We start from the raw sequence: 17,116 nt of genomic DNA, 5'->3' as shown, positions 1-17,116 counted from the left end.
ACCACAAGCAGCAATGGTAGTGTTACAGCCAGCTCCTAGTGCCCCCGAAACACAAGACCTCAACCTTCAGAGAGGCGTGGCTGGTTCCAGGGAGAGGCCTGCTGACCAGTGCTTGCCCCTGTACTCAGCTGCAGATTTATTCCCCTGTGCTTGACTCTGAAGAACATTCTAGAATCAAGCCCCAAAGGTGAGTGGAATAGGTTCATGGAGTTATGAGCAAGGTTTGAACACAGCAAGGGCTTGACCTTCTTGAAAGTTTTGTCTCCATAACCATAATCTCTTTCCCTCCCTCCCTCCCTCCCTCCCTCCCTCCCTCCCTCCTTCCCTCCTTCCCTTCCTTCCCCTCCCCAATGTGAATACCCTGCTCTCAACCTTCTAAGACTCATATTTGGTGCTTTTAAACTTTTTTCTTTATTTAGACAGAAAAGACCAACTCTTCAAAAGTAAAACTCAATAAATAAGTAAAGCGTAGAGAACTGTCAGAAATTGACTCCCCCTTCTCGCCCTTTACCATCCCACCCCCACCCATTGTTCTTTTCCCTAAAACCTCTTCCTAAAGAAAATGAACAGGTAATAAACCCCTTTAGCCCTCCCCACACCCTTCCTCCCAAATACCCAATTACCCCCAAAGCAAAGGGAGAAATCAAGAGAGAGGGAAAAAAAATCCAAGGGCAACATTGTCTAAACTCCCAGAAAGAGGGATGGCAGCGTCTGGCTGGTTGGACTGGCAATGCCCTGGTGGTCATGGTATATACATGGAGGGGCCAGCAGAGACTGTAAACATTTTTAGGGGTTCAGGGGAAGGTCTTTTCCTCGTGAAAGGAGGGTCTCTGTGACTGACTGGCAGAGAGGCAGCCCTCAGGGCTCCCCCACACCCTCCTTTGAGGGGGCCCTTGGGGGAGGCAGTGAGCTTTAGGGCTGGGAGCCTGGGATTTGGAGATACCCTTACCTCTAGCTGAGGGTGGAGGGAAATGTGAGAACCAGCTTCTGAGAAGCCCCTACTGGGGAAGAGGCTGGGGTGAGGACGCTTGGGAGAGAGGTCGCCCGCCCGCCCGGCTGCCCTCATGGGCCTGCACAGCCACCCCAGGCCCACTGAGGGGAGCAAGTGTGAGCGGTGGGTGCAGAGGCCCGACTCGGAGCCTTAGCAGAAGGCAGATACCCCTGAGCCTTCGAGCCTATTCCCTGCTTCCTCACAAAGGCCAAAAGGACACTGGGGAGGAAATAGGCTCTTGGAGCCAGGGAAGCAAAACCATGGCCCTTCAGAGAGGCAAGGTGGTGGAGTGAGCCAGGTCCTGGGCCCTTAGGGCCATGAAGCAGCTTTTGCCCCAGATTCCAATCAAGGCCCAGGGCAGATGTGCAGAGAAGGCCGGGGCCAGTCATGGGAAGAGAGTATCAAGTGCCCCTTCCTCTGGTATCTCGAGACCTGTGAAGGAAGGAAATATGGGTGAAGCACAGGGAAGATTGCGAAGACCGGTCACGGGTTCCGGGAACGGGGGGGGGGGGGGGGGGCAGGGAGTGATGGCACCCATGTTGGGGCTACTTGAGAAAGGCAGGCCATCAGAAAGGCCTTGTCCCAATAGAACCATCCGCTCGCCTCCCCCATCCCTCCAGCTATGAGGGCGTAGAGCAGGGATAGAGAGAAACGGGGAAGGAAGGGCGAGACAGTATAGAAACTGAAGCTATTAGGAAGAAACACATCAAAGATGGACTGGAAGATAGAGAGAGCTAGGTGGGGAGAGGGGCAAAGAAAAGAGACAGACAGGCAGTCAGAGGAGAAAGGAGAAGGGGTGCATGGACAAGACAAACGCCTGGAGAGGGGAGCACCCGCAGAAGCTGGGGCGACCCAGGAGGGGCTCAGGGATGGAGTCTCCCAGGGTGACACCCCACTCCCAGCCCTTGGGTAGTGTTCTCATTCCTTTTTGGAAAGGAACAAAGGAAGCAAGAGAAAAGTGCACAGACCACAGACCACAGTCACCAATCACTGTTGACCAAGCACATCCCGCGAGCTGCCCCCGGCCCTGAGCCTGGGCTGGGGGGGCGCTTCCCTCCACAGCCCCTCCCCAGATAACAAACAATTGGCTCCAAAGACAACACGCTCGTTCCATGCAACTTACAGGGGCCCGGAGCAGGGGTCCGGGATGGGGGCTTCAGCCGACAATGGACACGGACCCTGGGCTGGGGGCCCCCAGGGTGGGGGGGGTTAAGCAGCCAGGATTGGGGGGAAAGGGGAGAAACAGAAATGTGGGTATTGTTCTTGGGTTGTGATTTTTCAAGGTTTGGTCCAAAGGAGATTAAACAAATCAAAAGTAGCCAGGGTTCACAGGTCTGTGCCCCAAGTCTGGATGGCAGCCTCACTGGGCTGGAGGGGCCCAGTGTACTTCCCAGGTAGGTGCTAGTCCACTTCCTCCACTAAGCCAAGCCACGCCCACTCCCAGCTGTATCGAGTTCTGCCCCAGAGTCCACTGCCCTGGAGTTGAGGGCAACAGGCCACAGGACCTGAGTGTCTCCACTTCTCAGGAGACAAGATTTCAAAACCAAGAGGCTCTCTGACCCTCGAGTTCTCTAAAGCAGCCTCCTGGCCCCCAAAACCTACTGCACTAATTTCATCCAACCCAAAGGAAAACCAGAAAGAGAAAGACACAGACACATGGACACTGACCAGACAAACAAGACCAGATACTGTGGAAAACTCTGGGAGCAGACACAGGTGTAGATTTGGCTCTCTCTGGGATGGTGTGTGTGTGTGTGTGTGTGTGTGTGTGTGTGTGTGTGTGTGTGCGCATACGTGCGTGTGCGTGCTGGTGGAGACACAACTGACTGAACAGTAGCTGGGGGAGTGGCCCAGACCTGAGTTCCTTATGCCCAGCATCAGGGTCGGTTGGTAGTGGAAGAATGGTCACAGTGTGTGGAGTCTGGAGATGAGGTCACAGGACAGAGCAGCACCCACCTGAAGCCCTTAGTAGGGCCTGTTTGCATCCTTAGGCCGCTTTAGCTGGACTTTGAGGCGCTTCATGCCAATCTGGAAACCATTCATTGCCTGGATGGCAGCCTGGGCACTGGCCGGATTGTCGAAACTCACAAAGCCTGAGGTGAGAAGGGCATAAGGCCCGGCCCGGCCCCACATCGCTGTCCTGCCATGGGGCCAGGGCTGCTTGTTTGCTTTCCCTGTGCCACCCTGCCTCTTCCAAGCATCTCTAATCCCTAGAAACCTGCCTGGCACACAGTAGGCATTCAGAGAGAATTTGTTGATGATAGATTTAATGAGTGAATCCAGTCCAGCCATTCACAAACTAGCGTGTGCTTTCCATGTTCTTTGAAAGGTGGCTCTTGGCCTAAGAGTTCTCTGAAACCTGCCTTTTGAAAACCCTGTAAGTGACTTTTGAAGCAAGGGTCTGAAGCAGGCTTCCAACTGAAACCTACATCCTTTTGAAGTCTAGTATCTCCAGACTACATGAAATGGAGTTGGCTCGTGTGTGTGTGTGTGTGTGTGTGTGTGTGTGTGTGTGTGTGTGTGATATGATAGAACATAGGATCTCATGCCACTACAGTGCTCAAATTTCTGAGCTACATCTCTAGCCCCAAGGTTGGTTCTTAAGGAGGAAGATGAAGCTGTGACCAAGAGATGGGCTTGGGTGGCAACTATATGGGATGGTGGGTGTGTCAGAAATGGTTCTTTTTTGGCCTTGTGTATTCAGGCTTTCAAAGGCTAAGTTCATTGAGACCCTAAATGCCTCCAAATGTGACAAACTTCATTCTAAGTTAGAGTTCAGACAAAAAATGTCCATACTCCGTCTTTTGGATCATCATGTTCTTACCAAAACATTTGCTCTGATTGGTGGCCCGGTCAACAAAGACTTTGGCTGAGATGACATGACCAAAAGGGACAAACATCTGGAGGATCTCTGAGTCCGTGAACTCCTGGGGCAGGTGGTAGATGAAGATGTTGCAGCCATCAGGGCCTGGGTGGCAGCAGAGATAGAAGGGATAGCTCAGAGACTGGGAAATGCAGACTGGAACGGCAGAGGTGTGGGGGGTGCAGCTGCAGAGAGCGGCTGCCGATCCTGGCCCCCAGCAGTGTGGGCAGGCCTCCCCACTCCTTCATCCTCACACATAGGGCCAGAGCTGAGTTTGGCACAGAGCCATCGGGAGTACCCAGGCCCACAACATGGGCGTTCTTATCCCTGCAGGTTCACAGCTATCAGGACCCTGCCCCAGGCTGGCACCTTCCCGTTGTTGCTGCTGCTGCTGCTGCTGCTGTTGCTGAGGTGGTGGTGGGGGCTGCTGGGCGACCAGGGCTGGAGGCTGCGGGAACGCGGGTGCAACTAGGCTGTAGGCTGCAGGATAGGCTGCTGGGGTGGTGAAAACAGAGAAGGCAAATGGGGTTCCCCTGACCCCTCACAGCCAGCCTTGTCTCCCTCCCCAGCCCTATCCAATGGAGTCCACGGGGTTGAGAGTGTCAGGGAAGGGGCTTCCTCAGACCAAGTCCTGGGGGTGCTGCCCTCAGGCTTCCATTCTCACAGGCACAGCTTGTCAGGAAGGCCTGAGGGTGTCGCTGGCAGAGAGCATAGATGCTTAGACTATAGTTTCTAGATCTCTTTTCCTCATGCCATGCCTCCCGCCTGGCCAGGGCCTCACCTGTGTAGTGCTGCATTCCTGCATAGGCCTGCTGGAGGGGATCCACAGGGGCAGCGGGGCTCTGGGCTGCGGAGAGCATCACAAGCCATGAGTGGGTCTGGGACACAATGGGAGCCCACCAGCACCTCTCTCAGCAGACAGAGCCTCATTGGGGGGGGGGGGGATGAAGGGTGGGATGAGAAGGGGAAATGCATATGGCAGTAGGAAAAGGGGAAGAGCCCAGTGTCTGTCAGGCAGGTCTGTGACTGACTTGCCACTATGGCCAAGTTGCTCCACCTCTCTAAGCCTCAGCTGCCCTAGCCAAGAACCCCCCCAAAAAAGCCAGGTGGAGTAGCGCACGCCTTTAATCCCAGTACTCAGGAGGCAGAGGCAGGCAGATCTTTGTGAGTTCAAGGCCAGCCTAGTCTACATAGTTCTGGGACAGCCTGGGCCACACAGAGACACCCTGTCTCAAAACCACTAAAAGAAAAGAAAGGGACCCGAGGGGCATTTCTGCCCAGGAAGAGAGCAAGAAAAAGCACCTTAAGCCCTGAGGTTGGAGAGGGAAGGTGTGTCATGGCTGCCAGCAATGGGAGTGGTGGCCTGGATGGCTGATGGAGCAAGGTGGGGCAGGCAGAGACCCCCACCTGGGTAAGGGTGAACCCCGTTGGGATACAGAGCATCAGGGGCAGGCTGCCCCGTGGGCTGGGTGGGCACCGGGCTGTAGCCGTTGACGCCCAAGGCAGCAGGGATGGCAGAGACGGGCGTGGCAGCAATGGCAGGAGGGGTGCTGGTTCCTAGGGGGAGAAAATGACAGCGACAGAGCAGGGGGCAGGCGCACAGACGCAGAGAGCCAGCCGGCAGACCCGGGGACGGAGCGGAGCGAGCAGGCCATTCTCGGACCCTGAGCACCTCTTGGACCCCGTGGCCCCCCTACTCCCTGCCACGGTGCTGTTCTTACCTGCCCAGCTGTGTGTCCCTAGCCCCACCTGCCTAACATAGGCCTTACCTGAGGATGGAGTGACAGGGGTGGCGATGAGGCCATTGGCATTGATGGCAGCCATGTGCTGCATCTGCACGGCAGCCATGGTGGCCATCGGGCTGAGGTAGGCACTGTGAGCTGCTACCAGGGCTGCCTGCTGCTGCATCAGCTGTGGGATTGGGAGAGGAGAGTAGGGCCAGGCCCCCCCAGCACTGGTGTTCGTCTCCCTCCCAAGCCCTGCTTTGGCGTTTTGGAGGGTGGGCCATGAAGGACATGGAGATGAGCAGGAGCTAGCTAGCGCTGGGGATGGGGGGGGGGGCATGCTTACGGCCTGAGTGTAGACGCTGTAGGCTCCAAACTGGAGGGCGATAGGGCTGAACATGCCCAGCTGGGTGGCCACCTGTTGCATTCGGCGGAGACCTCGCTCCTTCTCTGTGTCAGCAAACTTTACCACCAGGCTGGATGAGGCACCCTGGGCATGGGCCCACATGTCACAGGAAGAGTCGACATCTGCTCCCTGGGGGCCTCAGCGTCTGGTCTCAGGCCTCTTTGGGAGCACAGCCATCACAGTGCCCAATCCAAATGGGAAGATCCTAATCCCACCATCTCCCTGCACTGGGATGTGTAAAAGGCTAGATAGAATTGAGGGATGTGAAATGCTCAGAATTGGACAGGCCTGTGGGGATGGAAAGGACAGCACTGAGAGGCGTCGGTGCTGGCAACCCACGGTGGATTAGCTGTGGGGAATGTTCATCGGAACATCCACAAGGATAGTCATAGAGTCCTAGACTCTCAGAGCTGAAGGGGCCCAGGGTTCAGTTCTCTGTCTGATGTTGAGTCCTCTTCTTGTTTGATGCCTGCCCTGCCTCTGCTAGAGACCCTTGAGTTGTGGGAAGGCCTACATCTTTTGGAAGCAGCTAGGCAGGTCCAGCTAGGAGCTCCAGCTCACATTCAACTGACCCAACACTAACATTCAGGGGCAGCAGTTATCAACACGTGCTGGGCAGGTGGGGCCTTTAAGCAAGGGTCCTGACATCCCAGGAAGTGAGGTGGGGCATATGGGAAGGTAGAGAAGAGAAGCCTGAGGAGTGGAAGAAGTCGGAGAGGAGAGGGTCTAATACTTGATTCAGTGGCTCTTTTGCAAAAACTTAAAAAAAAAAAAAAAAAAAAAAAAAAAAAAAAGAAGAGAAGTCCTATCCTGCATGAATCTTGATCGATGCTAGGGCCTGGCGGGTGTACCATTGGGAAGACAAGGAAGGAGGGGAGTGGGGCTCACCGGCAGGGTCCGGCTGCTATGGAGGGTGTTGATGGCTGCCTGGGCCTCGGCGTGAGTCTGGAACTTCACAAAGGCACAGCCTAGAGAGAATGGTTGGGGTAGAGGAGAAGAGGGGTGAGTGCCTACCGTGAGGGCCCCCTCTGGGGTTCTATGGGCGGGGGTGGGGGGGAGTGGAGGGGACTACCTTTGCTGGTACCGTCTGGCCCCCGGAGCACAGTGCACTCGTCTATGGTTCCAAATGGTTCAAACATCTTCCGGACATCCTCATCTGTCTGCTGCTTTCCTAACATCCCCACAAAGAGCTTCCGGTCTTCTGGGGGGATGGGGCATAGGAGGGGGTAATGTCTAGGGCCTGCTGACCACTCTCCCAGCCCTGCATCTTCCACCTGGACCTGTTGATCCTGACACTCTTCCCCATCCTGGGGAACAACAGCTCTAGGTGTGAAGGAGTGAGAGCCGGGAATTGGGGTTCAGTAACGTGCAGTACTCTCATCTCAGTTCAAGAAGGACTTGAACTCTGTTTTTGTCATCTCTACGAATGGACCAGATCTTGTCTCCTACCGCCACACTCACCTCTTCCTTAACCCCAACCTTAGGTAATTCTTCAGTACCATCAGACTTCCTTCCTTCATCCCTTTCAAGCCCTGAGCCTGGGGGTGGGAGGAAAGGGCTAAATCCAAAGTTGTAGAACCTACCTCCTCGACTCTCGCTGTCGGCTGGCTTGACCTGGATCGGCCTGTTCATCTAGAGGAGAGAAAAGAAGGAAGCTGCCAGGACCTCCACGGAACATCCGAGAGCCCCCCCCCCCCACTGAGATGGCCAGAGATTGAAGGGAGCAGGGTTACCCCAGCCCTCTAAGTTGATGGGAAGGAAAGGGTAGGACCAATCTTGTCTAGAATTCAGAGTTGAAAGGATTAAAGGTATGGGGGAGAGGGGATGTGTTGGAAGATGTTCATGGGGTGCAGCTCTGGGCTCAGGTTGACCTCAGAATGCTTGGGCCACCCATAGGTGTTGCTCTCTTAGGTGAGAAATGCCTGCCCATAGGACACAGGTCTTAAGTCAGAGCTCAACCAAGGGACTGATCAACCAGAGCTGCCTCCATTCTGTAAAGTAGGAGCAAGCAGAGGCTATCCCATGGAGAACCCCCAGGGAAGGATGAGGGAGATCCCACAGAGGCCCAGAATTCCTTCTGACCACTGGAGGTGTGTCAGCCTCTCTTTCTGCTCCCCTACACCCCTTGACCCCAGGGGGAAGGCACTCGGGCAGCACAAAGGGAGCAGATGCCCAGTCTCCGTGGCAACGGGAGAATGCGCACCATGGCAACCGCCCACTCAGCCTGATTTATCCGTCCCCGTCGCCCTGGCGACCGTGGTGACGTCATCACTTCTGCTTCTCCACACACACCCAGAGAAGGACTGGGGAGTGGGGGGTGGGAATAGGGTATGCTGGGGGTGGAGGATTGGGTGGGGACTGGGAGGTGGGGGAGGGGCCCTGGAAAGCTTCCTGGTCCTGGAGGGAAATAAGTGGAGTGAGCCCTGCAGGGGCCATACTGTTTGTTCTCCTGCCTTCCTCCTGCAGAACCAATCCTTGGTGTCTGAAGAACTGAGAAGGCGCTGAAGGAGCGGAGACTATCCATGCTCCTTTGCAATCCTCCCTGGCTCAGAAGTTCTCCAGAGCTCCACCCTCTCCCTGACACCCAGAGTATCACCCTTTGTTCAGTCTTCAGTGTGGGTAGAAAAATACCTAGTTCTATTCTCCGTGTCTTGTTTGGTGAGCGAACTTGGGAAAGATTCCCACAGGTTGATTTCCTTTAACCAAGATGGCGGGCGAGCACCGTAGTGACCGGAAAGCGGAAGAAGCATTCAGGATTCATCTCTGAACTTCTCTTGCTATTCAGGACTTTGACTGCTAGGGTCACACCCAGTCCCCTCACTCATGTGATGGTGGGACCATCTTAGCTCCAGAGACCAAAAGCCTAAGATGAGGCGTTCATTTACATGCTAAGAGTGAGGCTAAGGGTATGTAATGAGAGTCATTTAACTGAGAGGAGACTTAGGGCCAAGGAGCCCTGCCTCTCACTAGCTGTGTGCCATGGCTAAGTTGTTTCTTCCTCTAGGCTTCAACTTCCTCCTCTGTAAGGGGACAGACCAAGAATCCTGTGTTCAGGTGCTCCTCACCTCTGGTACTTGAGCATTTGGAGACCTTGAGTGACTTAACATGGAGAATACAAAAATACCGCTCCTGGCTGGACTCTGCCAGCCAGGTGTTCACAGCCTCAGATCAAACCTAAGACCCATCTCCAATGATATTCCTGCACCCCCCTCCTTCCCTCCCCCAAAGCTCTGGGTCTGTGAGCAGCTGGTGGGGGGTGGGAGGGTCCCAGTCACGTAAATCCTCCGGCCAATCTGCCCCCAGATTTACCTTCTACCAATCTGGGATTATCCCATCTGAGACTCAATCTCCTAAGGGGGTGTGTGTGTGTGTGTGTGTGTGTGTGTAGGGGAGGTCTGTGGGCTAGAGAGTTATGGTCATTCACCTCCTCTTCTGTACTGTAGCCAAAACAGGAAATTCTCTCCCAGGTACCACAGCAGCTAGCCACATCCACCCCTCAAAATGGGGAGACAGAACCAGGGACAGCATGGGGCATTCTTATGATTGACACTATGCCCTTCCCAACAAGTCTCTGGGAAAGTTGCTGTTCTCTCAGAGACTGAGAACCTGGGAGAGAAATGATGTCGTGCTGGCCCCGCACAGGCTTCAAGCCCAAAAATAGCATATCAATAAATACCCACAGCTGATGTGCACTCTCACAAACACAGCACAGACCACAGTGTGGACAGAACCGCCCACAATACCCTCACCAGGGACTCCTCAGTACTCCCAATGCCCGTTTCCAGCCCCCCCCCCTTCCTGGCGTGGCACTTCCTGTGGGAAGCTCAGCTTTGTTAGCTTGCCTGGGCACACCTGCCCCTTCCCCTGAGTCCAGCTGGGCTGTGTTTACCTGGCAACCTGGCAGGTGCCTCTTCCCTAGCTACCACCCACCAGGTGATAAGCCCTCCCAAGAGCCTCCCAAAGAAGAAGAGGCTATTTACGCTCCAGCCAGGGAGCTCTGCTCTGCTTTCCCTAACAGGACCACTGTTCAGGTCCACCCCTCTCATTAACAGTCCAGATCCCACATCCAAAAAGATCTTACTCATCCTCAAAATCTAATTCTCTTGAGGGTGCAGGTCAGGAGCCTTGCCACTCCTGGCGTCACAGTTCCTGGTGCCGCAGAACCCACCCTCCCTGCCTCAAGCTGATGGGAATGCCCACATCTCCAGAGTGGGAGTTTCATTCAGAACAGATGGGGAAGAATAAGCCAGGCAGAGGCATCCCTCACAATCGACTTCCAAGAGGCCACACCCTGCTAAGCATGGATCCAGGGCCTGGGACAGAGCCTCCCTGGGAGAGAAGAGGACATGGGGTTCAACAGCCACAGGCCAGCCTGAAACATCACCTCACTATGGTAGCACCTTCTAGATTCTGGGTGATAAAGAGGAGAAGCAAGAAGCAGGCTAAGATGCACTTGTTAAAATAGACCATGCAGGAGGGCTTGGAGATAAGAAAAAACTTACAGAACAGTGCATTGGCTGACACCCTGTACACACACACAGACACACACACAGACTCACGTATACACATACACACAGACTCACACACACATGAGTGACACACACACAGACTGATACACAGACTGACACAAAGACACACAGACTGACACACACACGAGTGACACACACAGACTCACACACACATGAGTGACACAGACACACACAGACACACACACAGACACACACACAGACTCACACATACATGCACACACACAAACACAGACTCACACATGCACACACAGACACACACACATGCACACACAGACACACACACATGCACACACAGACACACACACAGACTCACACACACAGACACACACACAGACACACACACAGACTCACACACACAGACACACACATAAATACACACACATGCACACACAGACACGCACACAGACACACATACATGCACACACACAAACACACAGACTCACACACACATGCACACAGAGACATACACACACATACACACACAGACACACACAGACACACACAGACTCACACACACATGCACACACAGACTCACACACAGACTCACACACACATGCACACAGACATACACACACATGCACACACACAGACACACACAGATTCACACACACATGCACACACAGACACACATACATGCACACACACAAACACACACAGACTCACACACACATGCACACAGAAACATACACACACATGCACACACACAGACACACACACAGACACTCACACACAGACTCACACACACATGCACACAGAAACATACACACACATGCACACACACACACACACGCACACCTGAAGGGGCAAATGGCGGGATAAAACACTTGGTAGAGGAGCTGGAGAGATGGCTCAAGAGGTTAAGAGCCCTGGCTGCTCTTCCAGAGGTCCTGAGTTCAATTCCCAGCAACCATATGGTGGCTCACAACCATCTACAATGAGATCTGGTGCCCTCTTCTGGCATTTAGGCATATATGCAGACAGAACACTGTGTATATAATGAATAAATAAATAAATCTTAAAAAAAAAAAAAAGACTTAAAAAAAAAAAAACACTTGGTAGAGTACAAAGACAACAGCTGGGTTACAGGTATCTGCTCCCTTGACTGCCCTGTCAGCTTTCAGAACTCCTTAGCATGGGATCCTTCCTGGAAGAATGGAACCCCTCACTTCCTGTTAGAAACTCTATCGGTCCCTCTGGATTCTCTCAACTGTGCCAAAGGCCACCTTGGGAACTTCGTGTCACCTGGGCGGTCTGGCGCAAAGTGAGAGAAGCATGATCAGCAGGGGCCTTCCCCCACTCACATGCCCAGCCCACGAGTTTTCAGGAAAGGCGGGCAGTGTCATCCAAGACAGAGTTTTGCCTGAGCTTCACAGGCAACTGGAGGGGACAGATGCAGGGGAGTTATCCCTAACTGGTACTCTGCCTTTGGGGCGCCCACCCGCCATGGTCATTCTTCCATGTCCCTTTTCTGGCCTTTCTTGGTCTCCTCCCACTGACCCTCCAGTTCCTGCAGGAGTTCTGAAGTGAGGAACAGGAAACCCACAGCAATGAAGGTGAAAATCTGCTTTGTGAAGCCCCCTCCAGAGAGGAAACGGAGGGAAAGTTGGGATGTGGCAGCATGCATGTACTCCTGGCCTGTAAGGTGCTCACATGCATGTGTGCGTGAGCACATGCTCACCCTAGACCCCTAGGCCAGCTCACTCGCATGCACTGGTCCTACACGCTGGGCAATGGTGGTTCCTGTTGGTTGGGATACGATGGTGGAGGGGGCTAGAGGGGACCTCCAGAGGGCTGGAGGTTGGGGGCGGGATAAGCAGTTCTATTTTCTATATCCCCACCCCATCTGTTTTGTCTGTTTCCTCTCAGGAGGATGGATGGTCAGTACCATCCTCTGTCCCACGTGGTGAAGGAGTCGAGGCTGGGACAGATGTCTCCAGCCCCCAGACAGTGCTGAGCAAAGGTTTGCTGTGGGCAGTGAGGCTTCAGGGATGGCTCCCTGGGACTCACAGATGGAGAGAAAACAGAAGCAGATAGCCGGCCAAAGGGGCCAGGGGGCTTCTAGATGCCTGCTCTCAGTTACCGGCCCAGGTAGGAGGCCGGCTCAAGAAACAAAGAAACGTAACCTTGCAGGAGGGAAGCCACCTGAGGGCCACCTCTGCTTCCCTGGCCTCCCTGGGCACACTCGGTGGGCTCAAGCCTGAGCATTCACCATCATGTCAGCTCTGCCTGTTGCCCCAAACTCATATCCACCCCAGACCCTGCTCCGCTTTGGTGCCCTGTGGCTCTGTTTTGAAGTGCTTCCTGGGAGACAGGCAGGGAGCCTGTGTGATCTCAGAAATCAGCCCAGAACGGTCCAGCAGGCCCAGCTGCCTGTTCTCAGGGCAGCACACCCTCCCCCATCTCATGGGCACCGGCCTGCCTTATCCAGCACCACAAGAGTGCTGGGTGCCTCTTGCTCCCTCTGACACAGGTGTTCAGTCTACTGTGTGTGCCCCTCATACAGCTAAATCCTCCCTCTTGCATGGCCTGGGGACGGACTGGGGATAAGGGGGAGGAGCTGCATGTACTCCTCCGAAAAGGTCACATTTACCCCACTAGTGGTTCTTTTTTTCACACATGTACAGAAGGAGAGGGATGCTAGAAGGACTTCCTGGTGATGACAAGAGGTGGGAAATAACCCAGTGTCCTGGGAGGGCCGTGGGTCCCCTGCCACTCCAAAGGCTGCTCTCAGCCCCCGGCCCCTGCAAAGCGCAGGACTCACCCCTGGGAGAGTCTTCTGTTCGTGCAGGGCGCTCTGGGCCTTCAGGGCTGAATCGCGGGCACAGTATGTCAGGAAGGCACATCCTGAGGAGACACAGGCGGAGAGCCAGGGTCGGGGAGAGTCAACACTTTCCCCTTCCTAAGGGGCTTCCCCAGGAGACTGAGGATGGGGGAGGCCTTTCCCCTTCTTGCCATTTCTGCCTGCTGGGTTGGGGAGGCATCCCAGAGGGATAAAAATTATACCTTTTCTCTGGGGCGGAGACCTGGAGGGAAGGGAGGAGAGCATTCGAGGTGTCCAGAGATGGGACTGGGACAGGAAGAACTGTGATTTCCAAGCAGGTAGGGCAATGTGGTTCTCTCTCTCTCTCTCTCTCTCTCTCTCTCTCTCTCTCTCTCTCTCCCCCTCTCTCCACCCTCTTCCCTTCCATTTTCCCCACTTCTCATTTCCCCCAGACTCCACTGGAGGCAGGTGTGGGGAGTGCACAGAGAAGGGAGAGGAAAAGCAGCAGCAGCCGGAAGTGCTTTTTCCAGAGCCCCGAGATCCAGGGAGGTGGTGTGGCCCTGGGTTCCCGGCATCTGGAGCTCTCCAAGTGCTGATCCCCGGCCAGCCCCGCTTCGCAGCACAGCTCTTGGAGAGAGCTCAGGAGCATTTTCCTAACAACTTTCTAAGTCCCACAAACATTGTCCAGTCTCTCTTCTCCACGTCCCTCTCCTCTGCTCCTCGCTTTAGTCCCGGGCTGCCCTGGTTTGGCTATATCCCACTCTTTCTAGGTTGAACACCTGGCCAGCCATCCCAGCATTATCTGGGGCTGCTCACCTTGTCGATCTCGATCCTCTCTCCTAAAACTTGTCGTTCTGACCCTTCTGGAGCTCATCCCATGCCATCAACACCCTCCTCCATCTCTAGTGCAGAGTTGCCTTAGTTTTGCCCCCGGCAGTCTCTGTCACTCAGCTGAGTTCTCATTCCGCTCCTCCATCCAGTCCCCAGCCCCTGAACTCTGCTTCCAAATCCTTCCTTCCTGACCACTCCATCCCTCCAGCTTCCCCCACCCTTCCTGCCTCCTCTCCAGCCTGGCCTGACCCCTCACCCTTGTGCAGTCCGGTGTACTTGTCCTTGATGACAGTCAGCTCGAAGATCCGACCGAACTGCTCGAAGATGGGCTTCAGGTCCTTTTCCTCCAGATGCCTCGGGATCTGCCCCACAAACAGCTTGATGGCATCCGGCTCCTTCATTGGGGCAGCCCAGGAGGAGGGGCCAGGGGGGAGCAGGGAGAGGCCCAAAGACAAGGGAAGCTGCCCAACCAGGAGGCAGGTGGTGGGGCCCAGGGGCCCAGCAGGGCCGGCTTTCCCTTTGGCCCCCAACCACAGTGCTGATCAGAGGAGAGCTCTTCACACAAAGGAGGCCTGGGGAGTTGAGGGCTAGGGGTCAGGGGTCTAGGCAGATACTGTCAGGCCACCAGGGGGCATAGCCCAAACAAACAATCTCCCTCCCAGAGATCTGGCAAATATCCCAGGATGGGGGACAGGGCAGCTAAGCCGGGGGGGGGGGGGGGCGTTTGGGTGGTAGCAGGAGCGCTGGAGCTCAGAGGGCGGGAGCAAAGGCACAAATGCCAAAGGAGATGGGCAGAGAGTCAGAGGAGGCGATGGGAAGGAGGCTGAGGGGCTAGGGGCCTGGCAGGGTTGCCAGCAGCGTCATGAGGGGTCCCTGCTCCTGATGTGGGGCAGGTGACTCTGGTTGGCTTCCTAGGGAGGACACCTCCCTTGTGGCTGATCCTTCTGCTGGGTCCGAAGATCCCTGATGCCAAATGCTTGATCTCTGATGGCGGCAGGGCTCCGGGGGTCCCTTCTGCCCTGCCCCCTTCAGGTTCTCCCTCGACCCCCCTCCCACCCCCACCCTGGATGGTTCCCCGGCCTGGGCTGCTGCCGGCTACTCCCGACACTAGGGCTGCCTGCTTTCCCGGTCACCTGGGTCCCGGAGCTCTGCTCTCCGGCCGCGCTCTCCTCAACAAAAACCTCCCCCCTCCACACCCCCCTCCCCACTCCCACCTCCTTTCCCCTGACATCGGTGATGTCAGTCTCAGGGGTGGAATACAAATTCTCTACTCTGGAGAGAGACGCACAACTCATGCGAGCGCCACTCCCTCTTTCTATCTCTATCCTCCCAGACTCCCTTTCCTCCCTAGAAGAGCAGCTGGTGTCGATAACAACCCTTCCCCCATCTTACTACCCAATCAGGAGTTGGGCAATACGCTAAGATGGAGAATTTATAGAGGAGCCCTAAGGTGGGGTCCATTGTTCGGGGGGGGGGGGGGGGGGCTGGAGCTGTCCCCGGTGCTGGAAGAGGAAGCGAAGACCCAGGGGATGGAAGCTGGGGGTGGGGAGTAGAGGGGAGTCTGGCGTTTGGGGAGCCTGAGAATGAGGTCCCAAGGAAGGAAACAAGGAAGAGAAACGGGAGAGAGCAGGCAGTCAGGTTGAGGAGCAGGAAGGGAGGTGTAGATGAGAAAGGAAGCAGTCACAGGGTCTGGGAGAAAAGCGCAAAAGTGAGGCAAAGAGGAAAAATGCAAAGGGGTGTGGGGAAAGAGAGACAGTGGAAGGGAGTGCAGAAAGAGGACTGCATATTTTTCCAGAAAAGGAAGCAAGGGGAGCTATAACAGTCTGGCATTTGCAGACACCCCCTTCCTTCTCTCTGGGGAGTTTGTGTGTATAAATGCATGGGCAGGAAGGCGGCAGCCGGTGGCAGCTCTCACTTGTAAGAAGACCCTTGAAAACCAAGATTCCATTTAATTCAGCATCCTACTGTTCACAGAGTCTTGTGTGGCATCTTCCTTATACACAGTAGGTGCTTAACAAACACTTCACGCAAAGAACCTGTGACATGTGGAGATCCCCGATTCCTTCTGTGGGAACAAGCCCAGCTGCTAGGCTCCCCTTGGGGGCAGAGTACCCAGTTACTCCTTCCTTTGCTCAGAGTCAGATGAGAGAAGCTAAAAAACAAGTTTAGGGATCATTCCCCACCCCCCAAACAATTACACTTCTAAACCTGATCATGCGTTCTGTGACCCAGAAGAAAGTTGGTCCTCTCTGCTCAAGCACGACACCTGCTCAGTGCAGGGTGGATCTGTTGGCATCAGCTCTCAGTGGTAGCAGTCCCAGCTCACCATCCACACTTCACTGGCAGCTTCTGAAGAGCACCCTGCTTCCCCATTTTTCCATGCCAATGTCTCTAGAGTGATGTGAGTGACTCTGGGACTCCCAGATGCATCCTGGAGGCCTCCATTCCTGAGTTATCACAATAAGCAGGTTCCTCTTCTGGAGCTGAAATAACAGAACCACCTCTTAGGCATTGTTCCAAATGTGTGAGAGTTTCTAACTTGTTAAGCACACCACCCTCTATGATATGGATGAAGAAACCAAGACACAGTGTGGTTAAATAACTTGGCCAAGGTCACACAGCTAGAAACACAGCCAGCTGAGACTCCAGCCTGGGAGGGTGGGTCCTGAGTCCCTGTGTTGAACTCTCACATGTGGGAATGCAGTGATGTGAACCTGGCCTTTCTCTCCCTCTGTGCACAGTGAAGCGCTGTGTAAGAGTTAGTGCGTCCTCTACGGCCCCATTACCTGGTGACCACTTCCACCTTCTTTAACCTGGGTGTCTGTGGCCTGAAGCTACATTCTGGCAGATGTGTATATTTGAGTGAATGTCTGTGTGGAGACTTGATTACTTCTTCATCATTCAGATGCCCAGGTCCTCCCAATAGAGTGCCCTAAAATGGAACAAGAGGGTGAGGTAACAGGGGACTCTGTGGTGAGTGGCCAGGAGATGCCCTGGTAGTGCCTGGGGAC

The 17,116-nt window shown here is 54.8% G+C and overlaps 1 protein-coding gene across 2 annotated transcripts; it reads right to left on the bottom strand.

Moving 5' to 3' along the window:
- Window positions 1-387: 387 nt before the first annotated feature.
- Celf3 (CUGBP Elav-like family member 3) lies at window positions 388-8,160 on the bottom strand. 2 transcript variants are annotated; one of them, XM_059265796.1, is made up of 12 exons: window positions 8,067-8,160; window positions 7,568-7,616; window positions 7,057-7,185; window positions 6,873-6,952; window positions 5,925-6,068; window positions 5,624-5,765; window positions 5,262-5,411; window positions 4,636-4,701; window positions 4,224-4,349; window positions 3,816-3,959; window positions 2,948-3,084; window positions 388-1,423 (listed from the first exon to the last, which is right to left on the bottom strand). In XM_059265796.1, the coding sequence occupies exons 2-11, from the start codon at window positions 7,614-7,616 to the stop codon at window positions 2,957-2,959; spliced, it is 1,158 nt and encodes a 385-aa protein (XP_059121779.1). In that variant the 5' UTR covers window positions 8,067-8,160; the 3' UTR covers window positions 388-1,423; window positions 2,948-2,956. The 2 variants fall into 2 exon arrangements, with proteins under 2 accessions (XP_059121779.1, XP_059121778.1); XM_059265795.1 differs by lacking the exon at window positions 8,067-8,160 and having other exon boundaries at window positions 4,224-4,346.
- Between the last annotated feature and the right edge of the window lie 8,956 nt (window positions 8,161-17,116).

This window comes from Peromyscus eremicus, chromosome 6 (genome assembly GCF_949786415.1).
Source record: "Peromyscus eremicus chromosome 6, PerEre_H2_v1, whole genome shotgun sequence".
In the NCBI taxonomy this organism is placed as follows: domain Eukaryota; kingdom Metazoa; phylum Chordata; class Mammalia; order Rodentia; family Cricetidae; genus Peromyscus; species Peromyscus eremicus.
Note: the sequence above shows the minus strand (reverse complement) of the source record. Positions and strands in the feature narration are given on the sequence as shown.

Coding starts and splice junctions, on each gene's coding strand:
- Celf3 (XM_059265796.1), bottom strand. CDS start 7,616: ATGAACAGGCCGATCCAGGTCAAGCCAGCCGACAGCGAGAGTCGAGGA. Junction 7,186..7,567: donor CGACAGCGAGAGTCGAGGAG/GTAGGTTCTACA, acceptor CCATCCCCCCAG/AAGACCGGAAGCTCTTTGTG. Junction 5,766..5,924: donor ACAGCGTCTACACTCAGGCC/GTAAGCATGCCC, acceptor CCAATCCCACAG/CTGATGCAGCAGCAGGCAGC.